The following is an 18,585-nucleotide window of genomic DNA, read 5'->3' as shown; positions in this document are numbered from 1 at the left end:
ATAAGTTTATTGAATCTTCCCTTGTCAAACAGAAGCTTTGGAAATTGTGAGGCATGATGGTGTTAGGGGTCAGTAGCAGTGGAGCTTTCCGTTTTTCCTCCACCCCAGAATCCTCTTTCTAGGGGCATTTTCATTTGATTTGTTATTTATTTGTTCCCATTAATATTGCACTTATATAAGCTATCACCTCCTGGCAAATAGAAGGGGAAGAAATGGAGGCAGTGAGAGATTTTACTTTCTTGGGCTCCACGATCACTGCAGATGGTGACAGCAGCCGCGAAATTAAAAGACGCCTGCTTCTTGGGAGAAAAGTGATGACAAACCTAGACAGCATCTTAAAAAGCAGAGACATCACCTTGCCAACAAAGGTCCGCATAGTTAAAGCTATGGTTTTCCCAGTAGTGATGTATGGAAGTGAGAGCTGGACCATAAAGAAGGCTGATTGCTGAAGAATTGATGCTTTTGAATTATGGTGCTGGAGGAGACTCTTGAGAGTCCCATGGACTGCAAGAAGATCAAACCTATCCATTCTTAAGGAAATTAGCCCTGAGTGCTCACTTGAAGGACAGATCGTGAAGCTGAGACTCCAATATTTTGGCCACCTCATGAGAAGAGAAGACTCCCTGGAAAAGACCCTGATGTTGGGAAAGATGGAGGGCACAAGGAGAAGGGGACGACAGAGGACGAGATGGTTGGACAGTGTTCTCGAAGCTACCAGCATGAGTTTGACTAAACTGCGGGAGGCAGTGGAAGACAGTGGAAGCTCTGGTCCATGGGGTCACGAAGAGTCAGACACGACTAAACAACAACAACAACAAAGCTATCTGGTACGCACTGCAGAGCATCTTCAGGAGAAGAAAAGGCTAGGAAGTAAACCCTACACAAATCTGGAATAGAGTCCCTAAGATGGTTGGATGGTGCCTTGTACACCTCCTTCTGGCAACTCCCTCAGCCAAGCTCATGCCAAATGTATGGCTCTGCTTTCCTCTGGACCACATCAGTGAGGCCGAGAGGGGGGTCTGGTTGTCTGGGCAGCCCAAGACCTCCATACACACTGCCCAGTCCTGCACCCATGAGAGGTCACTTTGGTGCTGATAACGCAGTAAAAGCAATTCAGGAGGCTGCAGTTACACGTTGCTGGTCTCTGGAGCTATAGTAGGAGGCACTGTGATTCTCCACCAGATTGACTTCACCCCTGGAGTCTCACAAGACAGGCGGATGCCAACAAAAGTTCTCTGAGTAGTTTACAGAGCCTCTTTACTGATAGATTGATCTACCGTACATAATTTATTTTCTGTACTTTCAACATAGATTTGCATAGCCGGAGTAGCAATACAAATACAGTGTAGTAAATATTTTTTGAAGTGAATGCAAAGTGCATGGCTGACAAAAACAGCAACAATCCATTCAAATAAATAGTAAAATAAAAATAAAAATAAAAGCAGCTCTAAAAGTCCTAGCTCCACCCCCCACCCCAATATGGATAGCTTTGGGGCTTAGGATGGTTTGTTGCTTTCATGACAAAAGCCCCCAGCTTTGGTAGAGGGAGCTATCGGTGGTGGGTTTTGTGCCAGCAGAAAGCCCCCCAATAAGAGAGGGCACCGGAGGCTTTTAATCTGCAGGATACAAAGGCCCTAAAAAGGAAATGGAAAACTATCTCTTTTTTTCAACCCCACCTCACAGAAGCCAAATATTTTAGTAAATGGCACTAATCCACTTTTAAATTATTTAATTCCAATGCTTCATGCCATTTGTCAGTTTGGGGGTGTAATGAGGAGGAAAACGGCTGAAACAGGAGATTTTCTGATGCCATTTGTGTGTAAGGCCCAGCAGCACCAAGGTGCTCATGCTTACAGGAGTACATCCCTTTTAGATAAACTATTTAATTCCCCCATCCCCTTTTTAATATATCAGTCATGTAACCGAGATTTTTCTCTTTGTTTCCTGCAAAATGCTCTCTCTGTTTTCCCGACTTACAATGTCATTGGCAATACCTCTATGGAATAACAAACTAGTTATTCCAGGACACATTTTCTTATCTCTTACTCTGTTAGCTTCTGCTGTTGCCCCAGATTTGATAACATCTCAAGCGGCACAGCAAACTTGTTACATATCCCGTATCTAATATTTTCTTTGGATCACCCACGGCCACTGGTGGTTTACAGTGTCACCAAAAGCCCTCCGTGGACTACCTGCTTTGTTAGATCTGTTCCTTATCTGCAGTTTGCTTTCTGCATACTTTGATAATTCACGGTTTATGACATCAACTAAATCCCATAATGCTTACAAAAGTTCTTTTTAAAATGAAAATATAGCTCCTATTATTCTAAGTGTGTACAGTGTGGCCCCTAGAGATGTTACAGCTGCACATTTTTAACAGCTCTCTCATCAGGTCTAAATCTGGAAGCTCTCTTACCTTCTTTTTTGATCATCTGTTATGTGAGGTAAAATTACAACGTCCGTCTACCGAACATCCCGCCATTACAAGCCAAGATGTGGCATAAAGTCCTTGAAGATCTAGGCATAAAAGGCTCCTGGAATAAGAGAAGATTGGAAGCGATGAAATACCCGATCACCCTGGTATTCAGATCTTTTGTCTTTCCTATACAGGGGTACTTTGGTTCTCAAACTTAATCCATTCCAAAAGCCAAAGTGTTCCAAAACCAAGGTGCGCTTTCCGATAGAAAGTAATGCAAAATGGATTAATCTGTTCCAGACTTTTAAAAACAACCCCTAATACAGCAATTTAACATGAATTTTACTATCTAACGAGACCATTGATCCATAAAATGAAAGCAATAAACCATGTACTGCAGTCATTCAATCAATCAGCTGAACTGGGTTCCACACAGTCACAAAAACGAAACAAAAAGCTGCCAAAACAAAAATGCAAAATAAATAGCAAAAACTGACAGAACCTCAGCGTAACACTCAAAACAGAGCATGTTCAGCTTTCGAAAAATGTTCTCAAACCGGAACACTTACTTCCAGGTTTTCAGTGTTTAGGTTCCAAGTTGTTTGAGTACCAAGGCATTTGAGAAGCAAGGTACCACTGTATTGAGAAATAGAAATCAATCGCAAGTAGCAAGAAAACAAAAGAGTAATGCTGCCCCTTAAGCAAAACACAAAGAAAACACCTCCACACAGCTTGGAGCCCTGCCCTATCAGGGTTCCTGATCAAAATGTGCTTTCCCATGTGGCTCCCAGCAGAATATTATTAATAATAAAAAGCGATAAAACATCAAACATTAAAAACTTCCCTAAACAGGGCTGCCTACAGATGTCTAATCAAAGTCAGATAGTTGTTTATTTTGTTGACATCTGATGGGTGTTCCACAGGGTGGGCATCACTACCAAGAAGGCCCTCTGCCTAGTTCCCTGTAGCTTCACTTCTCGCAGTGAGGGAACCGCCAGAAGGCCCTCAGAGCTGAGGGGTAGAGACGCTGCTTCAGGTATACTGGGCCGAGGCCATTTAGGGACAGCTGTTGCTGATCAGCGTAGATAATACAAAGCTACATGGACCAATGGTGTTCCTGTGTTGAGAAATATCTTCAGGGAAAGTTGGGAGTGAAGTGATTGAGGTGCACAGATGTTGAGACTGGGGCTGGTATGCGTGGCTCCATGTTGCAATTCCTTGTTCATAATGTCCAAAGGGGGCTTTGGATACAGATACAGAATGTGTCCTCGTACCACTCTGTTTAAGGTGCAGCAGTCTATGCATCACCTCGTGATGCCGAAGTTCATAATTTCTCAGGTTGCACTATGAATTTGTCCAGTTTGTAGCACTCAGAGGTATTACGTACAGTTTCCCCTGTGAAAAATGAGATTTTGAACATGCCTTGTCAGCGGCGTCTCACCGTAATTACTTTTGTCAATATGTTGGACGTTAAACATAGCTTAGCGAGAGCTGTGCTGTGCAAAAGCTCTTAATGGCTGATTTTAAGACTCAAGGGAACCATGTGGTTCCTGAACTATTGGTGCAGTGGGTTCCTGTGCCTTGGGAGCAAGTGAATTTTACTTTTTCAGAACTGTAGCCATGGTTTGTTCTGGACTACAGAATGTGGTTAAAGAGGAGGAAGTTTAACTACAGTCTTGGGTTCAGATGACATATTAAGCCATGATGTACGTGAGAGAGGGAATGTGTACTCAGACGTTTTGGCTCTGGAACGCCGCAACCCCGGAAGTGATTGTTCCAGTTTGCGAACATTCTTTGGAACCCGAACTTCTGATGTGGCTTCCGTGGCTTCCAATTGGCTGCAGGAGCCGTGCTTTGGTTTCTGAATGTTTTGGAAGTCGAATGGACATCCAGAACGGATTCCATTCAACATCCAAGGTACGGCTGTATTATTATTATTATTATTATTATTATTATTATTATTATTATTATTATTAGACTTTATATACTGCCCTATACTCGGAGGTCTCACGGCGGTTCACGGAAAATATCACAATATATAAAATCAAAATAAGAACAATAATCCAATAGCAGCCCCCCCCCCAATAGTCACATTTTAAAAGGATATAGGATGCCAATCAGGTCAAGACACAATATATATGCCAAGACAATGCCCAAAGGGACAGTGCTGTCAAATGAGGCCCCTGGGTGCCCACCCTAAGGCTAGTTGGAACACACAATGATTGAAAGATCATACTAACTAACGTGACTGTAAAAATCAAACTTGCTCTAAGAGCACAATCATAGCTTTAAAAAAAATTAAAAACCTGAGGCTTCACTTTTTTCTTGCCTTCCATTTTTGGGCGTGGAGCCTCTTTTACTCTCCCTCGCTTTTCTTACTGATATAATGATATATTAAACAAGTGCTTTTTATGAATATCCAATATGCCAGAGTTAAAATAAGTGTAGTAGAAACAGCTTTTTGTGCACAGCATTTAAAATGAGGATAAACATGAGGATAAAAACAAGCTAGCTAGCCCCTTCTCCTGGTTTTGTTGTTTTTAAAATGGTAATAATAGAATTTGTGACAAACAGTTCCAACAGGTAGCGTATAATTTTACAAAAGGGAATAATTCCTAACGCTTTACAACATAGATTGCCAATCCCCTGTGGCTGGAGTGATTGGGCATCTTTGATGAGAAGTGAGTAAATAATTCATTCCATTATGTTAATCTCTCCCCCCCCCCAATCAAGAACATTGCAGGGGGGAAATGTGCACTTGGTAAGACTCTTCTAAAAATGGATTAAAGTGAGAGCTAGGTATTCTATAATTGGAAACCAAAAGGAAGCATTCTGCTGTCTGTAGCCCCCCACCTGGGCAAAAAGGGAAATTCTGTGGTTGGAATAAATCAAATCCCAGGTTTCCATATTTTTGTCTGTGTTGTGTAACTGATCCTACTCTAGCTTGTCATGGGAAGGGGATAGGTGTTATTGCAGAGAACTGGAGCTCCACCCCCTCTGAACATTCAAAGCCTTAGGTTTTGTAGTAGAATATCCCCCAGCTGAATTGGATCGACTCTGCAAATCAGGCAGCTAGCGCAAATGTTTGCCTTCGTGAGCTCAGCCTTTGCTTTCTAAGAAATTTCTCTAATATTTGCCTCAGCTGAGCGTTTATATGGGCAAACATAAGACTCCCAGCAAGTTCGTCGCAGAGAACGTAACGTAAAAGAGGCGCTAAGAGAGATGAAGTCAATTCACTTTCTCATTCCAGCAAACGTTCGTTGGATGAGGAGACTGAAGGGTAGCCATTCATGACTCAATTCCAATAGATATGTAGCTTTTCCCAGGAGCTTCTCAGTGGGACTTCCTAGCTCCTATGTTTGTCATGAATGGTCTTCGTCCATTGGATCAGAGGAAATTCCAAGGAGTAGGGAGGTTCAGGTGCCCCTCCAAAATATTTCCTATTAGCTTTCAGTCACAATGATAGAATCGTTGATCTTTTCATAATTGGCTTTGCCTCCCATTCACTGTCCCCAGTGATTCTTTCCGGAGTTGCCCTGGGTCAAAGTGATGCTGTGTTTGTGTAGACATTTTCTTAATGTAGGGGAGAAGCTGACTTTGAAGAACTCCTAGTTTAATTGTTCTCACCTGCCATTTAGCAGCTGGTTCCAGAGTGGGTTACAGCAATCTAAAATTTAACATAATAGCGAAAACAAAACACAGCCATAGGAATAGGGTGGGCTGTGATAAAATATTTACTTTCATCAAGTTATATTTAACAGAAATTAAGACACATAGAGAACTTAAATAGCTAATAGTTTATAATCTAAACATTAATGGTAAATATGAAAGTTGTGTTAACATTGTTATTTGTGGTAGTGATAGGACAGCATCTGTCTCTGTTTTATTTTCTTTCTCAACAGTCTTATTTTCCTAGCCTTCTTTCCCGTGATCTTTTTCAGTTAACAAAAGTTTCAGTCCTGAGGCCAGGATGAGTGATAAGCAGCTGCTGTCTCAGTTTGTACAATTATAATTCCTCTTTGGGTTGGTTGACTCACACCTCCAGAGGCAGAATTCATCACCTTCTGAAATCAGCCAGTAATTGAGAGAACTGCTGAGTCTCTTTTTTCATCTCTGAAAATACTCTCTCCTCAATACCTTTGAAACATTAGCGTTATTGATTTTGAAGTTCAACACGGTTTAGGTATATATGATGACATAATAAGCCTAGAACAATGAAAGCTAGTCTTTGTAATGGGAATCCTTGCGGGGGAAGTACTTTTTATTTTGTTTTAATCCTACTTTTCAGAGAGAGAAACCCGTTACATGGGCGGCTGGCAAATGGCAGGCTTGCATTTGCAAATGATTTGCCTGCGTCAAGAGATTGTAACTGCTCTTGTTTGAAAACAGCTTTAATATAAATGGGGAAGATTTTGCCAACAAACACCGGTTGGTATAGGAGAAAGATGCTTGAGCTTTTCTGTCGGTTGCAATGCCATATGGTTAACATGCCGAAGCCTAGGAGTGAATGAGAGGGATGGGAAGCTAAGAAACAATCAGATCCCATAGGAGCCTTGTGGAACGTGTATCCCTCAACAAGCCTGTGCTGTGGTCTTGAGAACAGAACATCATGTACTACTTGCTTGAGCATGTATGGAGCATAGGCACAGAGCGGGAATTCTTGAATGTTGATGAACAGCTTTTGAAAGACTAGGACAAGGGTAGGAACTGGATCTGGCTAGCAGGCCAGAACCTTATCTCTCCCTCACCCTGTGGGCTATGTTTGTCAGGTGGGCATGCACAGAGCTTTGCAGTTACCACTGATCAGCTGGTGGGTGGTGCAAGCCACATCTTTACCTGCCCTTAGTCATATATGTGAATTATACTTTAGAGAAAGGGTGACTAGAGGGCATAGCTGTCAACTTACAGATTTGATAATAAGCAGCCTCGAAAATAAGGGATCAGCAGTCAAAATAAGGGATTTTCTGGGCACAGGTGTGTTCAACTTCTGAGCCCCTCTGAGCCAAAGGCAGAAAGCCCAGCCAGCAGCCAAATGAAGCCTCATCAATAAGGGACAGCAGCGGGACATGGTGCTGGGATAAGGGACTGTCCCGCCAAATAAGGGACACTTGACAGCTATGCTAGAGGGAGGGCATGATAGAGCTTTGTTGAAGCATGCCTTGTGCGCAGAAAGTAGATAAAGAGTTTGTCTTCTCTCAACAATAAGGCGCAAGTCTGGAGCACGTCTCATGCTAACTAAGAAAATTTAGCTGTGTGCTGTTCTGCATGATTTGTCAGTGTTGCTGGTGTGTAGGCACTGAGCAGCAGATCAAGCCCACCCACCCCCCGCTCCATTTTGCAGTGCATATCCTATGGTGGGCTCAGGCTCTGCCTTGAAATATATTCAGACGGTTCTCATTTCGAAACCATTGTCAGTCTCCAAAAGATCCTGCATCGTGGCAAAGATTATAGTTGGAGGTGGTAAAGATGGAAAAGCTCCGCTGGATCATCCATTCTGTCTGCCTGCATATCTGTCTGCCTGCATTGTCTGAAGTGCTCTCTGTGGTACTATTTCCCCCTCTTGGTTATCCTGGAAGATTAACCGATCAGTGGTCCACAGAATCTTCCTCTATGTCAGCTGAAGCCTTTTATGCAGGTTTAGAAAGACAGAGACACCACAGAACCATTTCTTGTATTTTACGTGGTGTTTTAAGCTGTTTGGTTTATGCTGTTTCCCCACCCTAAGACTTAGTCAAGCCTTCCTAATTCAAAGCAAATTTCTTCATGAAAGCCCCATCTTCTTTACAGACTTTAAAACAAGAGTCTCACAGATCCATCTTCAATTATATTGAATTATTTAGAATTTCTGGCAGACGTCACTATTACATATGCTCTGGATGAAAGGTGTCACTCAGCTTTAAAATATGACAGTTGTTACTTTCATTTTTCATTCTGTTAATTACATTTCCCCCAAATAATAACCTTGATCATCATACCAATATCATTTTAGCTGATGCCCACGAGTCACCTTTCAAATGCATTTTCTTTTTCAATCCTCCCAACATTTTTCATAGTATTATTCACAGAATGAGAATATGATTCCCCCCCCTTTTGTCAGCCTCTCAGCTGATTGATTGGATATGCTACATATTTCCTTTATGTACGTCCTCATAATGTACACATCACATTTCTTCCCAGTAAGATCTTAATCAGAACAGGTAATGGCCTTCAGCTTTCTCATTAGCAAAATGGAAAGGCACCTTAACAAATCCACCAGAAATAAGCCCTTTTAATAAAAACTCGCGGAAAAAAGAAATTGCAATATGCCAGCCAACATGGAATCAGTTTACTTTAAATGATTTCCGACTAAATAAGCGATGGGGGAGCATAGGAGAAAGACTGCCACCCATTATACATAGTGAGCAAACATTTTCAGACTTAAGTCATCACAGTTACCTACAGGTATATAATTTGCTCTTCAGTGGCTGCAACCCAGTGCACACTTACTTGAGAGTAATCTCCTTTGAATATAATAGCACTTGTTGAGTTAACATGTGCTTAATGGCTTTAGGGAGAATTAGGGACACGGGTGGCACTGTGGGTTAAACCACAGAGCCTAGGACTTGCCAATCAGAAGGTCGGCGGTTCGAATCCCCGCAACGGGGTGAGCTCCCGTTGCTCGGTCCCTGCTCCTGCCAACCTAGCATGTCAAAGTGCAAGTAGATAAATAGGGACCGCTCTGGCGGGAAGGTAAACGGTGTTTCCGTGCACTGCTCTGGTTTGCCAGAAGTGGCTTAGTCATGCTGGCCACATGACCCGGAAGCTGTACGCCAGCTCCCTCGGCCACTAAAACGAGATGAGTGCCGCAACCCCAGAGTCAGCCACAACTGGACCTAACGGTCAGGGGTCCCTTTACTTTTACCTTTACCTTATGTGACATGAGGCACATTCAGAACGGGGGTGGGGGTGGGGGTGTATGAATCTTGAAACCATTTCTTTTTCATCATTACATCTTGCTGTTTTCTGTCTCTTCTTTCCTGCAACCTTTCCTCCCTCTTTGCTTTGCTCCGAATATATTTCTATACTGAATGAAACTTTAACCAGAGCAGCCATTGCTCCCTTCCTTTTCCATCAAGCATTTACCAGAAGTTGTGTGTCTCTTTCAGTCTGTCTGAAATTATTTACGATCAGCGCACCAAAATTTCAATGTGGAGACAAGACTTGATTAATTCCTTTCCCATAGAAGTGGATTGCTTTCTTTCCCCCAGCGCTGATTTCATTAAATGCTTCTTTACATTAAAATTCCCAGCATTGATGTTTGCCTTTAGATTGAGGAGGGCAGCAGAAAGGGCCGATGCAGTCAGCTGCATTAAATGGCTGTCTTTATGAGCTGGCTAGGTGGGCAAATTGGTGCTGAAACTTTTCCCCAGATAAAATGTTGGTTTTGTAGGAAAATACTTCAGTGGCATTCTATTCCCTCCCACTCCCAAATACATTGAGGCCCCCTCAAAGTGGGATTGATTGCACTCCAGAGGGCCACCTGAACAAGGAAACACGCACATATCTGTATCATGGCTGTCAACTTTCAGATTTGAAAATAAGGGATCAGCAGCCTCGAAAATAAGGTATCAGCAGCCTCACCTGTCCCGGGGACAGTCTACGGGATATCTAACAATCCGGGATAGCAGCGGGAAACAGCGCTGGAATAAGGGAATTTCCCACAAAAAAAGGGAAGGTTGACAGCTATGATCTGTATGTGTTAGTGCAATCAGAGTGGCTGGGGAAACCCAGCCAGATGGGCGGTGTATAAATAATAAAGTATTATTATTATTATTATTATTATTATTATTATTATTATTATTATTATTATTATTAGATGTGCAAGGCAAGATGAATAAGGAAACAATTAACCGTGAAACTGCCCCACTCTGGGGCTCAGTGTCTTCAGACACTGATTTTTCTCACACTCGTGGTCTGCGTGAGGATAAAAGTTACTCTGGGTGTGCAGAAATTGTGTCTACATGTAAATTAGATTCTCTGTGGAGCATTAATTAAAATGCTGAGCATTAATCGCAGTTCTTTGTGGTGGTTACCAATCTTAGATAGCTGCCTCTTTCACAACAAGCACACCAGCTTCTGCTCGCCCTTTCATTAAAAAAACAAACATTTTTATTTGATTAGTTACAGTGCCAAATACATATCCACAAAATGAGATTTCTCTGAATCTCGCGACCCCCCCCCCCCCGCCTCCAGTCCACTCCTTGAGTCCAATGATCATTTCCAACTGCCTGGTATTTCATAGTCTATGTTTTGTATCTGTCCAGATTGTCCATAATATCTGTTACATTACAAGTGGGATTAAAATCCTGCTAATGTTTTCATCTGCTTACAGTGGTCTCCTAAATAAATTATGAACTTTCCCCATTCTTTCTTCTGCTCGCCCTTTCAAAAGCAATTTGTAACCTAATTCCAGAAAACAAATACTGAGCATGCATAGAAAGCTATAACAGATATAAGTGTTCTGGGGCAATGGCTTGATGCAATTTAAAAGTGCTTGAGTGCTAGTGGTGAATCACCTGGATTCTGCAAAGTGGTGCTCAGCACTAAGACAGCATGGTGTATCCCTCCAATAGAGCCCGGTGAGACAGTTCACTGGTCGGAGTTTCCACTGCCAGGCCATCAGCCAGGAAAGGACTCAATCTCATGGCACTCAACTTTTTTCTGACTAAGCACTCAACAGATTGGGCTGGTAGGTTGCTTCCAGCGGGGAGGATGCACTGAGTGTTGTGGATTTTGCTGGTCTTTGTGGCACAGCAGGATTTAATGGGAGGAGCACAGTCCAAACGAGAAATGTTGTCCAATACAACATTTTGTACCCCTTTGCAGGCCTTTCTCTTGCCTTAGATAAAATGCGAGGGAGCAAAACAGGAGATGATATAAACCCTCAATAAATTCACAGGTGTGCTTCCCTTCCTGATTTCAAAATTTATTTTAACCTATTTGACCTTATTCATTTTGTTGCATCATCTGTTTTTTTCTGTCCCTAATCTAGAGAAAGCTTCATTTTCTAATAAATTCAGGACAGAGGTCTCACTAGATTACTGTGGCGGAAACAAAGCTGTTAGCAATTAGTGGGTATTTCCTATAAGTATAGGATCATATTCTGTATCAGATAAGTATGTATTTATGAACCAGCTTGTGCATTTAAAGTACTGCTCACCAACAAAATGTCTGCTTTAATTGGTAATGTTTTCATAGTGCAGCCGTCACAGGAAGCAGCCATAAATCAATTGTGTCCAAGATTTTTGCAGGTGTGGTGTCATAGGTAGAGTATTGCACTATGGCCTAGGAGACCAGGGTTCAAATCCCCACTTGCTATAAAGCTTACTGGGTGTTCCTGGGCCAGTCACTGTCTCTTAGTCCAACCTACTTCGCAGGATTGTTGTGATGACAAAATGGGGGGGCAGAAGGGGGGATGTACACTACCCTGAGCTCCTTGGAGGAAAACGTGGTATTTAAAATATAATAAATCAATAAATAAGAACATACTTGTGACAGTATAATGGTCAAGAACCATTAGTCAAGTAAGGCTAATTCCCAGTAATCTTCCCAATATATACAGTGATACCTCGGGTTACATACACTTCAGGTAACATACGCTTGAGGTTACAGACTCCGCAAACCCAGAAATAATACCTCGGGTTAAGAACTTTGCTTCAGGATGAGAACAGAAATCGTGCTCCGACGGCGTGGCGGCAGCGGGAGGCCCCATTAGCTAAAGTGGTGCTTCAGGTTAAGAACAGTTTCAGGTTAAGAATGGACCTCCGGAACGAATTAAGTACTTAACCCGAGGTACCACTGTACAGAGTTTCTAGAACCAAGAATGTAGGTCTGCATCTCACATTATATTTCAAGTCATGGCTGTTTTCATTCTCGTCATTCCTGAATCTGCCCATAGGAGTAGGGTGGGGTAATTGTGTGAGAACTATAGTACCTCCCTCAGGGAGAAAGTCTAGGCTGAATATTTTCCTTGGCAAAAAACAGATGTGTCTTGTAATGTAGCTAGAGTGTCACCCTGTGGGATTCAAGTAGAACATCTTCATGTACTAGTTTGCTTGAGAGCTCCATTACTTGGGGGTAGAAATATATTTGGCGTCAGAATGGATAGGATGACCTCTAAGGTTCTGTGGTGTGCGCTGTCCCCAGAACCGTGGCCACCATATCTGATGCTGGATTCTGCGTTACCCAATTGACTAGGATTATGACGCAGGTGGCGCTGTGGGTTAAACCACAGAGCCTAGGACTTGCCGATCAGAAGGTCGGCGGTTTGAATCCCCATGACGGGGTGAGCTCCCGTTGCTCGGTCCCAGCTCCTGCCAACCTAGCAATTCGAAAGCACATCAAAGTGCAAGTAGATAAATAGGTACCACTCCAGCGGGAAGGTAAACGGTGTTTCCGTGCGCTGCTCTGGTTCACCAGAAGCATCTTAGTCATGCTGGCCACGTGACCCGGAAGCTGTATGCCGGCTCCCTCAGCCAATAAAGCGAGATGAGCGCCGCAACCACAGAGTCGGTTACGACTGGACCTAATGGTTAGGGGTCCCTTTACGCAGTGAAGAAGCCCTTTTAAGAATATATGGTGCCTGAGCAACAGGAGACGGGGAGCAGTGGCTGCAAATCCCACAAAACAATGGGCGGCTCCTCCTTGGAAAAGACACCTGTTGTTGCTATGAAAATTGCACCACGTGAAAATCCAGGGCAGAAGCATGGTGTTTCTGAACAATTTGCACCACCTGCCCCCCCCCAGTGTGTACTAAATGAAAGTAGGAATGGGTCTCATCTGGTCCATTGCTGCTTCTCACTTCAGCTCTTCTGATGGCTGACACTAACGCTGGATAACTTTGAGATTTCTCTGGGTCTGTCATGAAAAGGGCCACCTCCCAGACCAGCACAATCCTTCCCTGACCCTTAGGCTGCACCATGGCAGCAAGAGCCACCCTCCTTGCAGACAGAACTTCCATCAAAATCAGGATAATATTGCCTGCATGGATTTCAGTATCAAAATATTCGTGTTTTCTTTGCTTCCCTCCACTGCGACCCTTTTTCTACCTCACGGTGTTGTGTTGGTGTAGGTGCAAGAATTCAAGGCTCATTTGAAAAGAGATGTTTTAAGGCACGTGTCAGGGGTTCAGGAGCAGAGACGCAGAGAAGGGAGGAGACAGAGAGCGAGGGGGAGGAATACGAAGGAAAGATGAGTGGGGATGACGAACCGAGATCGCCGAGCTTATCCAGTGAGTCCGAAGATTCCCAGAAGGGAGCGCCAGCGGTCAGAGCAAGGGGGGAAAACAGGGGGACACCCCAGGAAGAAGGGTCCAGAGAGGGATCAGAGAGCAGCAGTTGGAGATCGGGACCCACGTACCCAGCCGGGAGCAGAGGGGAGGAAGGGGACCAGATATCGGGTTCCGGAGGCTTTCAGAAGGAGGGAGAGCATGAGTCAGGAGTAGTCACGCCCACCTCGGGGAGCGACGAAACGATCAAGAGGAAGGTGGAGAGTTGGGCGCGCGCGCCAAGTTCAAATGTAGCGGAAGCTGGCGCAGTAAGCAGCCCAGAGAGTGAGCCAGGTCCCAAAGCCCGCCGCAAGGAGGCGGAAGGGTCAGGGGGGTCCGCGTCAGAAGAGAGTAGGAAAGAAGAGACCCCGGGGGGCAGAAGGACCCAGAGACGGAAGGAAAGGCGCAGGAGGTGGAGCAAGGCTAGGATATTAAGCTGGTGTGCTAGAGGCGGAGACTCAGACGGGTCTTCGCCGGTCTGACCTAGAAGAAGTAGGGCTGCATATTGCAGTTTGGAAATGCAACCTGTAATCCAATAAAGACTCTTTTAACCTGAACGCTGGCTAGCGTGGTCCTATGTGAGCTGGGACTGAGTGGCAGCCCTGACAGCACGTTTTTTTAAAAAAGTGTTTAGCCTTTCCTATTTCAGCAGGTAAATCTGGCAGTGGCGTAGCGTGGGTTGTCAGCACCCGGGGCAAGGCAAGTAATTTGTGCCCCCTAACCCGTGGATTTGCGCCCCCTAACCGTGGATTTGCGCCCCCTAACCCTAACCCCCATATTTTGCGCCCGGTGCGGCCGGGCCCCCCTGCACCCCCCTGCACCCCCCACACTACGCCACTGAAATCTGGTCCATATTTTAATCATTTTAAGACCCATCAAGCCACATTAGGGAACATTTGGATATTCTGTGCCTCTCTGAAGATAACAGGTGTTGGAGGTGTCTTGCTGACGTGGATGAGTATTTTTGTCAGTGAGCGAGAGAGTGGCAAAACAAAGCAATGTGACGACTTAATATTGATAGGACATTGAAGGATTTGAGTAATTTGTTGCCTTCAGCCAAATTCCTCTACAAGCAATACAGGAAGGGAATAATGCTGTAAGAGTGTCAGAAAAACACTCATAATTAAGGATGTTTCTATAGCACTTGAGGGCAAGAGCTTTTCAGGAGGATTTCTAACGTTGATAGCTAAGACGACTTCCTGGAAATTAAAAACAATTCATGCGTAGAAGGAAATCAAGTTAGCGGTCTCAGCTATAGAAGGGGAAGCTCTGAGACATCTGTTCCTTTTCTTTCTTTGGCGTTCCCTGCTATTCCCCCCCCCCCTTTCTTTCCAGGTCTCTAGACACTTAATTGTTCTCATTTTAAATAGCTGTAAGGTAGACTGGATGAAGGTGGCGATCAATTACATGAATGTCAGTTTGGTGATTTTTCCTGCAAAGTAAACAGGTTTGGGAATGTGTGGCACCAAGTTGGAATCTCCAAGTTACTTACTGAGGAGGAATCACAAGGCTTCACTTGTCCTACTCCTAAGGGGTGTTAGTCTCCTCCATTTTTAATGCATACAGGGGTCACATGGGAAATAACCTTCAGGGTTCAAAGACCAAATGCATGCTATGCTGTGCTAGCACTTTATCAAACATGAATGCCTAGCTTTCTCTGGGCCAAAATAGGCATGATGCTAAATGCCTACATCATCTTCTCTCTTTTTTAATGTATAGCAGTCGGCAAGGCTGTATGTAACTTTTTTTGCTTCTGTGATGCACAGTGCTGTGAATTAATTCTTTTCCTCCACAACCACCACAGTCCTGACAAAAATCACCTGCCACAGGCTGCCATCAGGCCAAGGAAAAACCTTTGGTAGTACCAATGGTAGCGTCCCTTCTGGGCTTAATAGTGGCCACCAGAGGGGAGGGGATGACACTGGGATGTGGGTGGCGCTGTGGTCTAACCCATTGAGCCCCTTGGGCTTGCCGATCAGAAGGTCGGCAGTTCAAATCCCCGCGGCGGGGTGAGCTCCTGTTGCTCTGTCCCAGCTCCTGCCAACCTAGCAGTTCGAACGCATGCCAGTGCTAGTAGATAATTAGGTACTGCTACAGTGAGAAGGTAAATGGTGTTTCTGTGGATTAGCTAGTTGGTCTGAATTCATGTAGAATCGGAATGCTTTAGCAACCCACCAGGACCGGATTTAGGTTTGATGAGGCCCTAAGCTACTAAAGGTAATGGGGCCCTTTATCTGTCCAGCTGTCCTTTGTCAACAAATTGTTGCTGTTTTTGGTGTTGAATATATGCTATATGGTAATTTATGGACCTAATAGGTATCTAAAGCCATTTGCACATAACAAAATACGTATTTTATCAAAGCAATTGTTGAACTGAAATACAATTAATACATGTACATCCAGTTCCCTCCCCTTTAATTTTTTTTTGGGCCCCCCAAGAGAGTGGTGCCCTAAGCTATAGCTTGTTTAGCTTATACGTTAATCCATCACTGTAACCCACACTTCATCTGTCACATTGGAACTGCTCAGTAGACTAGAAGTCCCAAGGTTATGTGATGCTGCTTGCTGAAAATAATTGGGTACAGTACAATGAACGTTTCTACAATAATTTTGCATTTGCCTCGTTCTAGTATATGACGGCTGCTGCTCCTATGCAAGGGACATACATCCCCCAGTATACTCCTGTGCCTCCAACAGCCGTCCCTCTTGAAGTAAGTCCACTTGGCTTGTGTTTTCACCTTGTTTCACCTCTTTGGGGAAGCATCTCTTTAACTGTTTTTAAGGATGGGGCCATCTGCTTGTATGGTGTAGCTCCCCTTAGAGAAATACACAGGTTTGGTTTTAGTTTTCACCGAAGATGAAATGGAACCTTCTGTTGGGTAGTTCAGTCTTCATGACATGGGGTGTGGGGTGTGGAGGTGGCAACAGGAACAGGTAACCAAAACCAGACGTCAGACCACAAACACAAAAGAGGTTCAAGAAAAGAAGACTGCAAAAAAAACCCGGGAGGCTTGATGCTCTCCTTAGCATAAGGCTTTTGCCCATAGCTGATTTCTGAAAGCCCTTGAGACCCACCAGAAATCGTGACTGAGCAAAGGAAACCTTCCTCTTGTATATATGCAGAACTGGGGGCTGCTGCACTGACTGGGTGCTTTTTCATCCTTGATGAAGGATTTGCTCCCTCCCTCCTTGGGGCCGAGTCCTGCTGCTGGCAGTCTAATGAGTAAGTATTTGCTCGGCACTGTGGACCACCAGCTACCCGGAAGAGCTGGCTTCTGCTGCTGTTCATCTTCATAAGGCCTTCTGGACAGACAAACAAACAAACAAACAATAAGGAAAAAAGGGGACCCTTGAAGGGAGAAGAAAGGTGGTGTTCACTCTTAAATCCATGTGTTTCTTTTTGGTTCTTCACAGTTTTATCATAGCCTACTTTTCACCCAGTTATATATATATGTGTGTGTGATGGGCACAGCATGGACTCAGTGATGGTGTCTTGAACTATGCCTCGTTTACACCGGATTCAGCTGTCACTCCTTGGATAGCTAAAGATGCTTTCCCCCCAAGGAGCCACATTGGCACGCCTCTGCTATAAATATTTGGGCTCTGCATAAAAGACTTCTACACTGTGTTGCCTGCAAATAGCCGGTCTCCCCAGTGATCACCTCACAACTGTTTTATCCATTCTTTTGAAAGCTTTGCAGTACAGTGGTTTGTCACTCTCTATCATGTTTTGCTGTCAACTTTAATCCTTACATTCCGTTTGAACACTCTTCATAAACCTTTATAAACTAACACCATGGTATATATTTTTGAAAAAATAATGATGATAATTCTGAATTTGGAACTCTGAGCGTTAATTGGCTACCTCTTCAGCAGAAAAAAATAATCTTAGTCACATAGGATTCAAGAAAGAATGAATTTGAGATTTTTAGAGCGCAATAACAAAGCTATTTTAAATCAGTAATATGCCTTCACCGAATCACAAATTAAACCAGAAATGCTTCTGAGAACTATTTTTTAAATGTTTTCTTTAAATGTTTTTCAAAATAGCAAAAACCTATTCCCGCAAAAAATACTTTCCATCAAATTCTAAAGTATAATGTGCGCAATTTTATAAGCCACAGCAAATCACTTCATAATGCTGTCGTGTTTCATCTTTCCATTACCTATGCAGAAATTACCTTTTAAAAACGATCCGAAAAGCCCTTGCATTGTTGTCCAAAGCATGATACAGAAAGCGCACTTTGTGTGTGTCGCAAACCCGACATGCCTGTCTGGTGGGTCTGGATTCCGATCTCACGGCAACGAAAAAGGGAACACCCTCATTGGGTCAAATATTAAATCGCTCTGAGTGTGATCCAAATCAGACCAGCCATGTGTATGTGACAAAGTAGAATAGCCTGGAGAGTGTGGATTTCAACACTGCATTTGTATGGGAAGAGCATTCTGCAGGTCTTCAGTGCAAAGCTGCAGTCTTGGCATGCCTCTCTATTAAACGTGTAGCCTTTGCGTCCTACCAGCATGCTGCTTCTGTAATCCCTGACACTCCACCAAATAATGCAATGATGTACCTGGAAAGAAATAATGAAGCTGGTGAGATGATATACCGCCTCTTTTCTCCTGTATGTCGCTGGTGTTATTACAGGCAGTAAGATCTCTTGTGCTCCTGTTCATCTCCTCAGGGTGTTGTCGCCGATACCTCTCCACAGACAGTAGCACCTTCATCACAGGAAGCCAGTGGTCAGCAACAACAGATGGCTGTGGAAACGTCCAGTGAACATGCACCCACGTATTCCTACCAACAGTCAAAGTAAGTTGACGGCGTTCGTCGAATGTGAATCGGGAACACATCATAATTCAGAGG

General features: G+C 43.8%; 1 protein-coding gene across 8 annotated transcripts in view; it reads left to right on the top strand.

Moving 5' to 3' along the window:
- RBMS3 (RNA binding motif single stranded interacting protein 3) overlaps nucleotides 1–18,585 on the top strand; it is a gene marked incomplete at its 3' end in the record, with an annotated part of 773,357 nt that overhangs the window by 749,176 nt on the left and 5,596 nt on the right. For 6 of the 8 annotated variants that reach the window (XM_081164680.1, XM_081164679.1, XM_081164684.1 and 3 more), the window contains 2 exons: nucleotides 16,352–16,432; nucleotides 18,404–18,531. In XM_081164680.1, coding sequence (XP_081020806.1) covers nucleotides 16,352–16,432; nucleotides 18,404–18,531 — 209 coding nt within the window. Of the gene's footprint in view, nucleotides 1–16,351; nucleotides 16,433–18,403; nucleotides 18,536–18,585 lie in introns of those variants that run through there. The other 2 variants (XM_081164681.1, XM_081164686.1) reach the window with 1 other exon arrangement.

The sequence above is a fragment of the Podarcis bocagei genome (assembly GCF_964188305.1).
Source record: "Podarcis bocagei genome assembly, chromosome: 12".
Lineage (NCBI taxonomy): Eukaryota > Metazoa > Chordata > Lepidosauria > Squamata > Lacertidae > Podarcis > Podarcis bocagei.
This window is presented reverse-complemented; position numbering and strand designations above follow the sequence as displayed.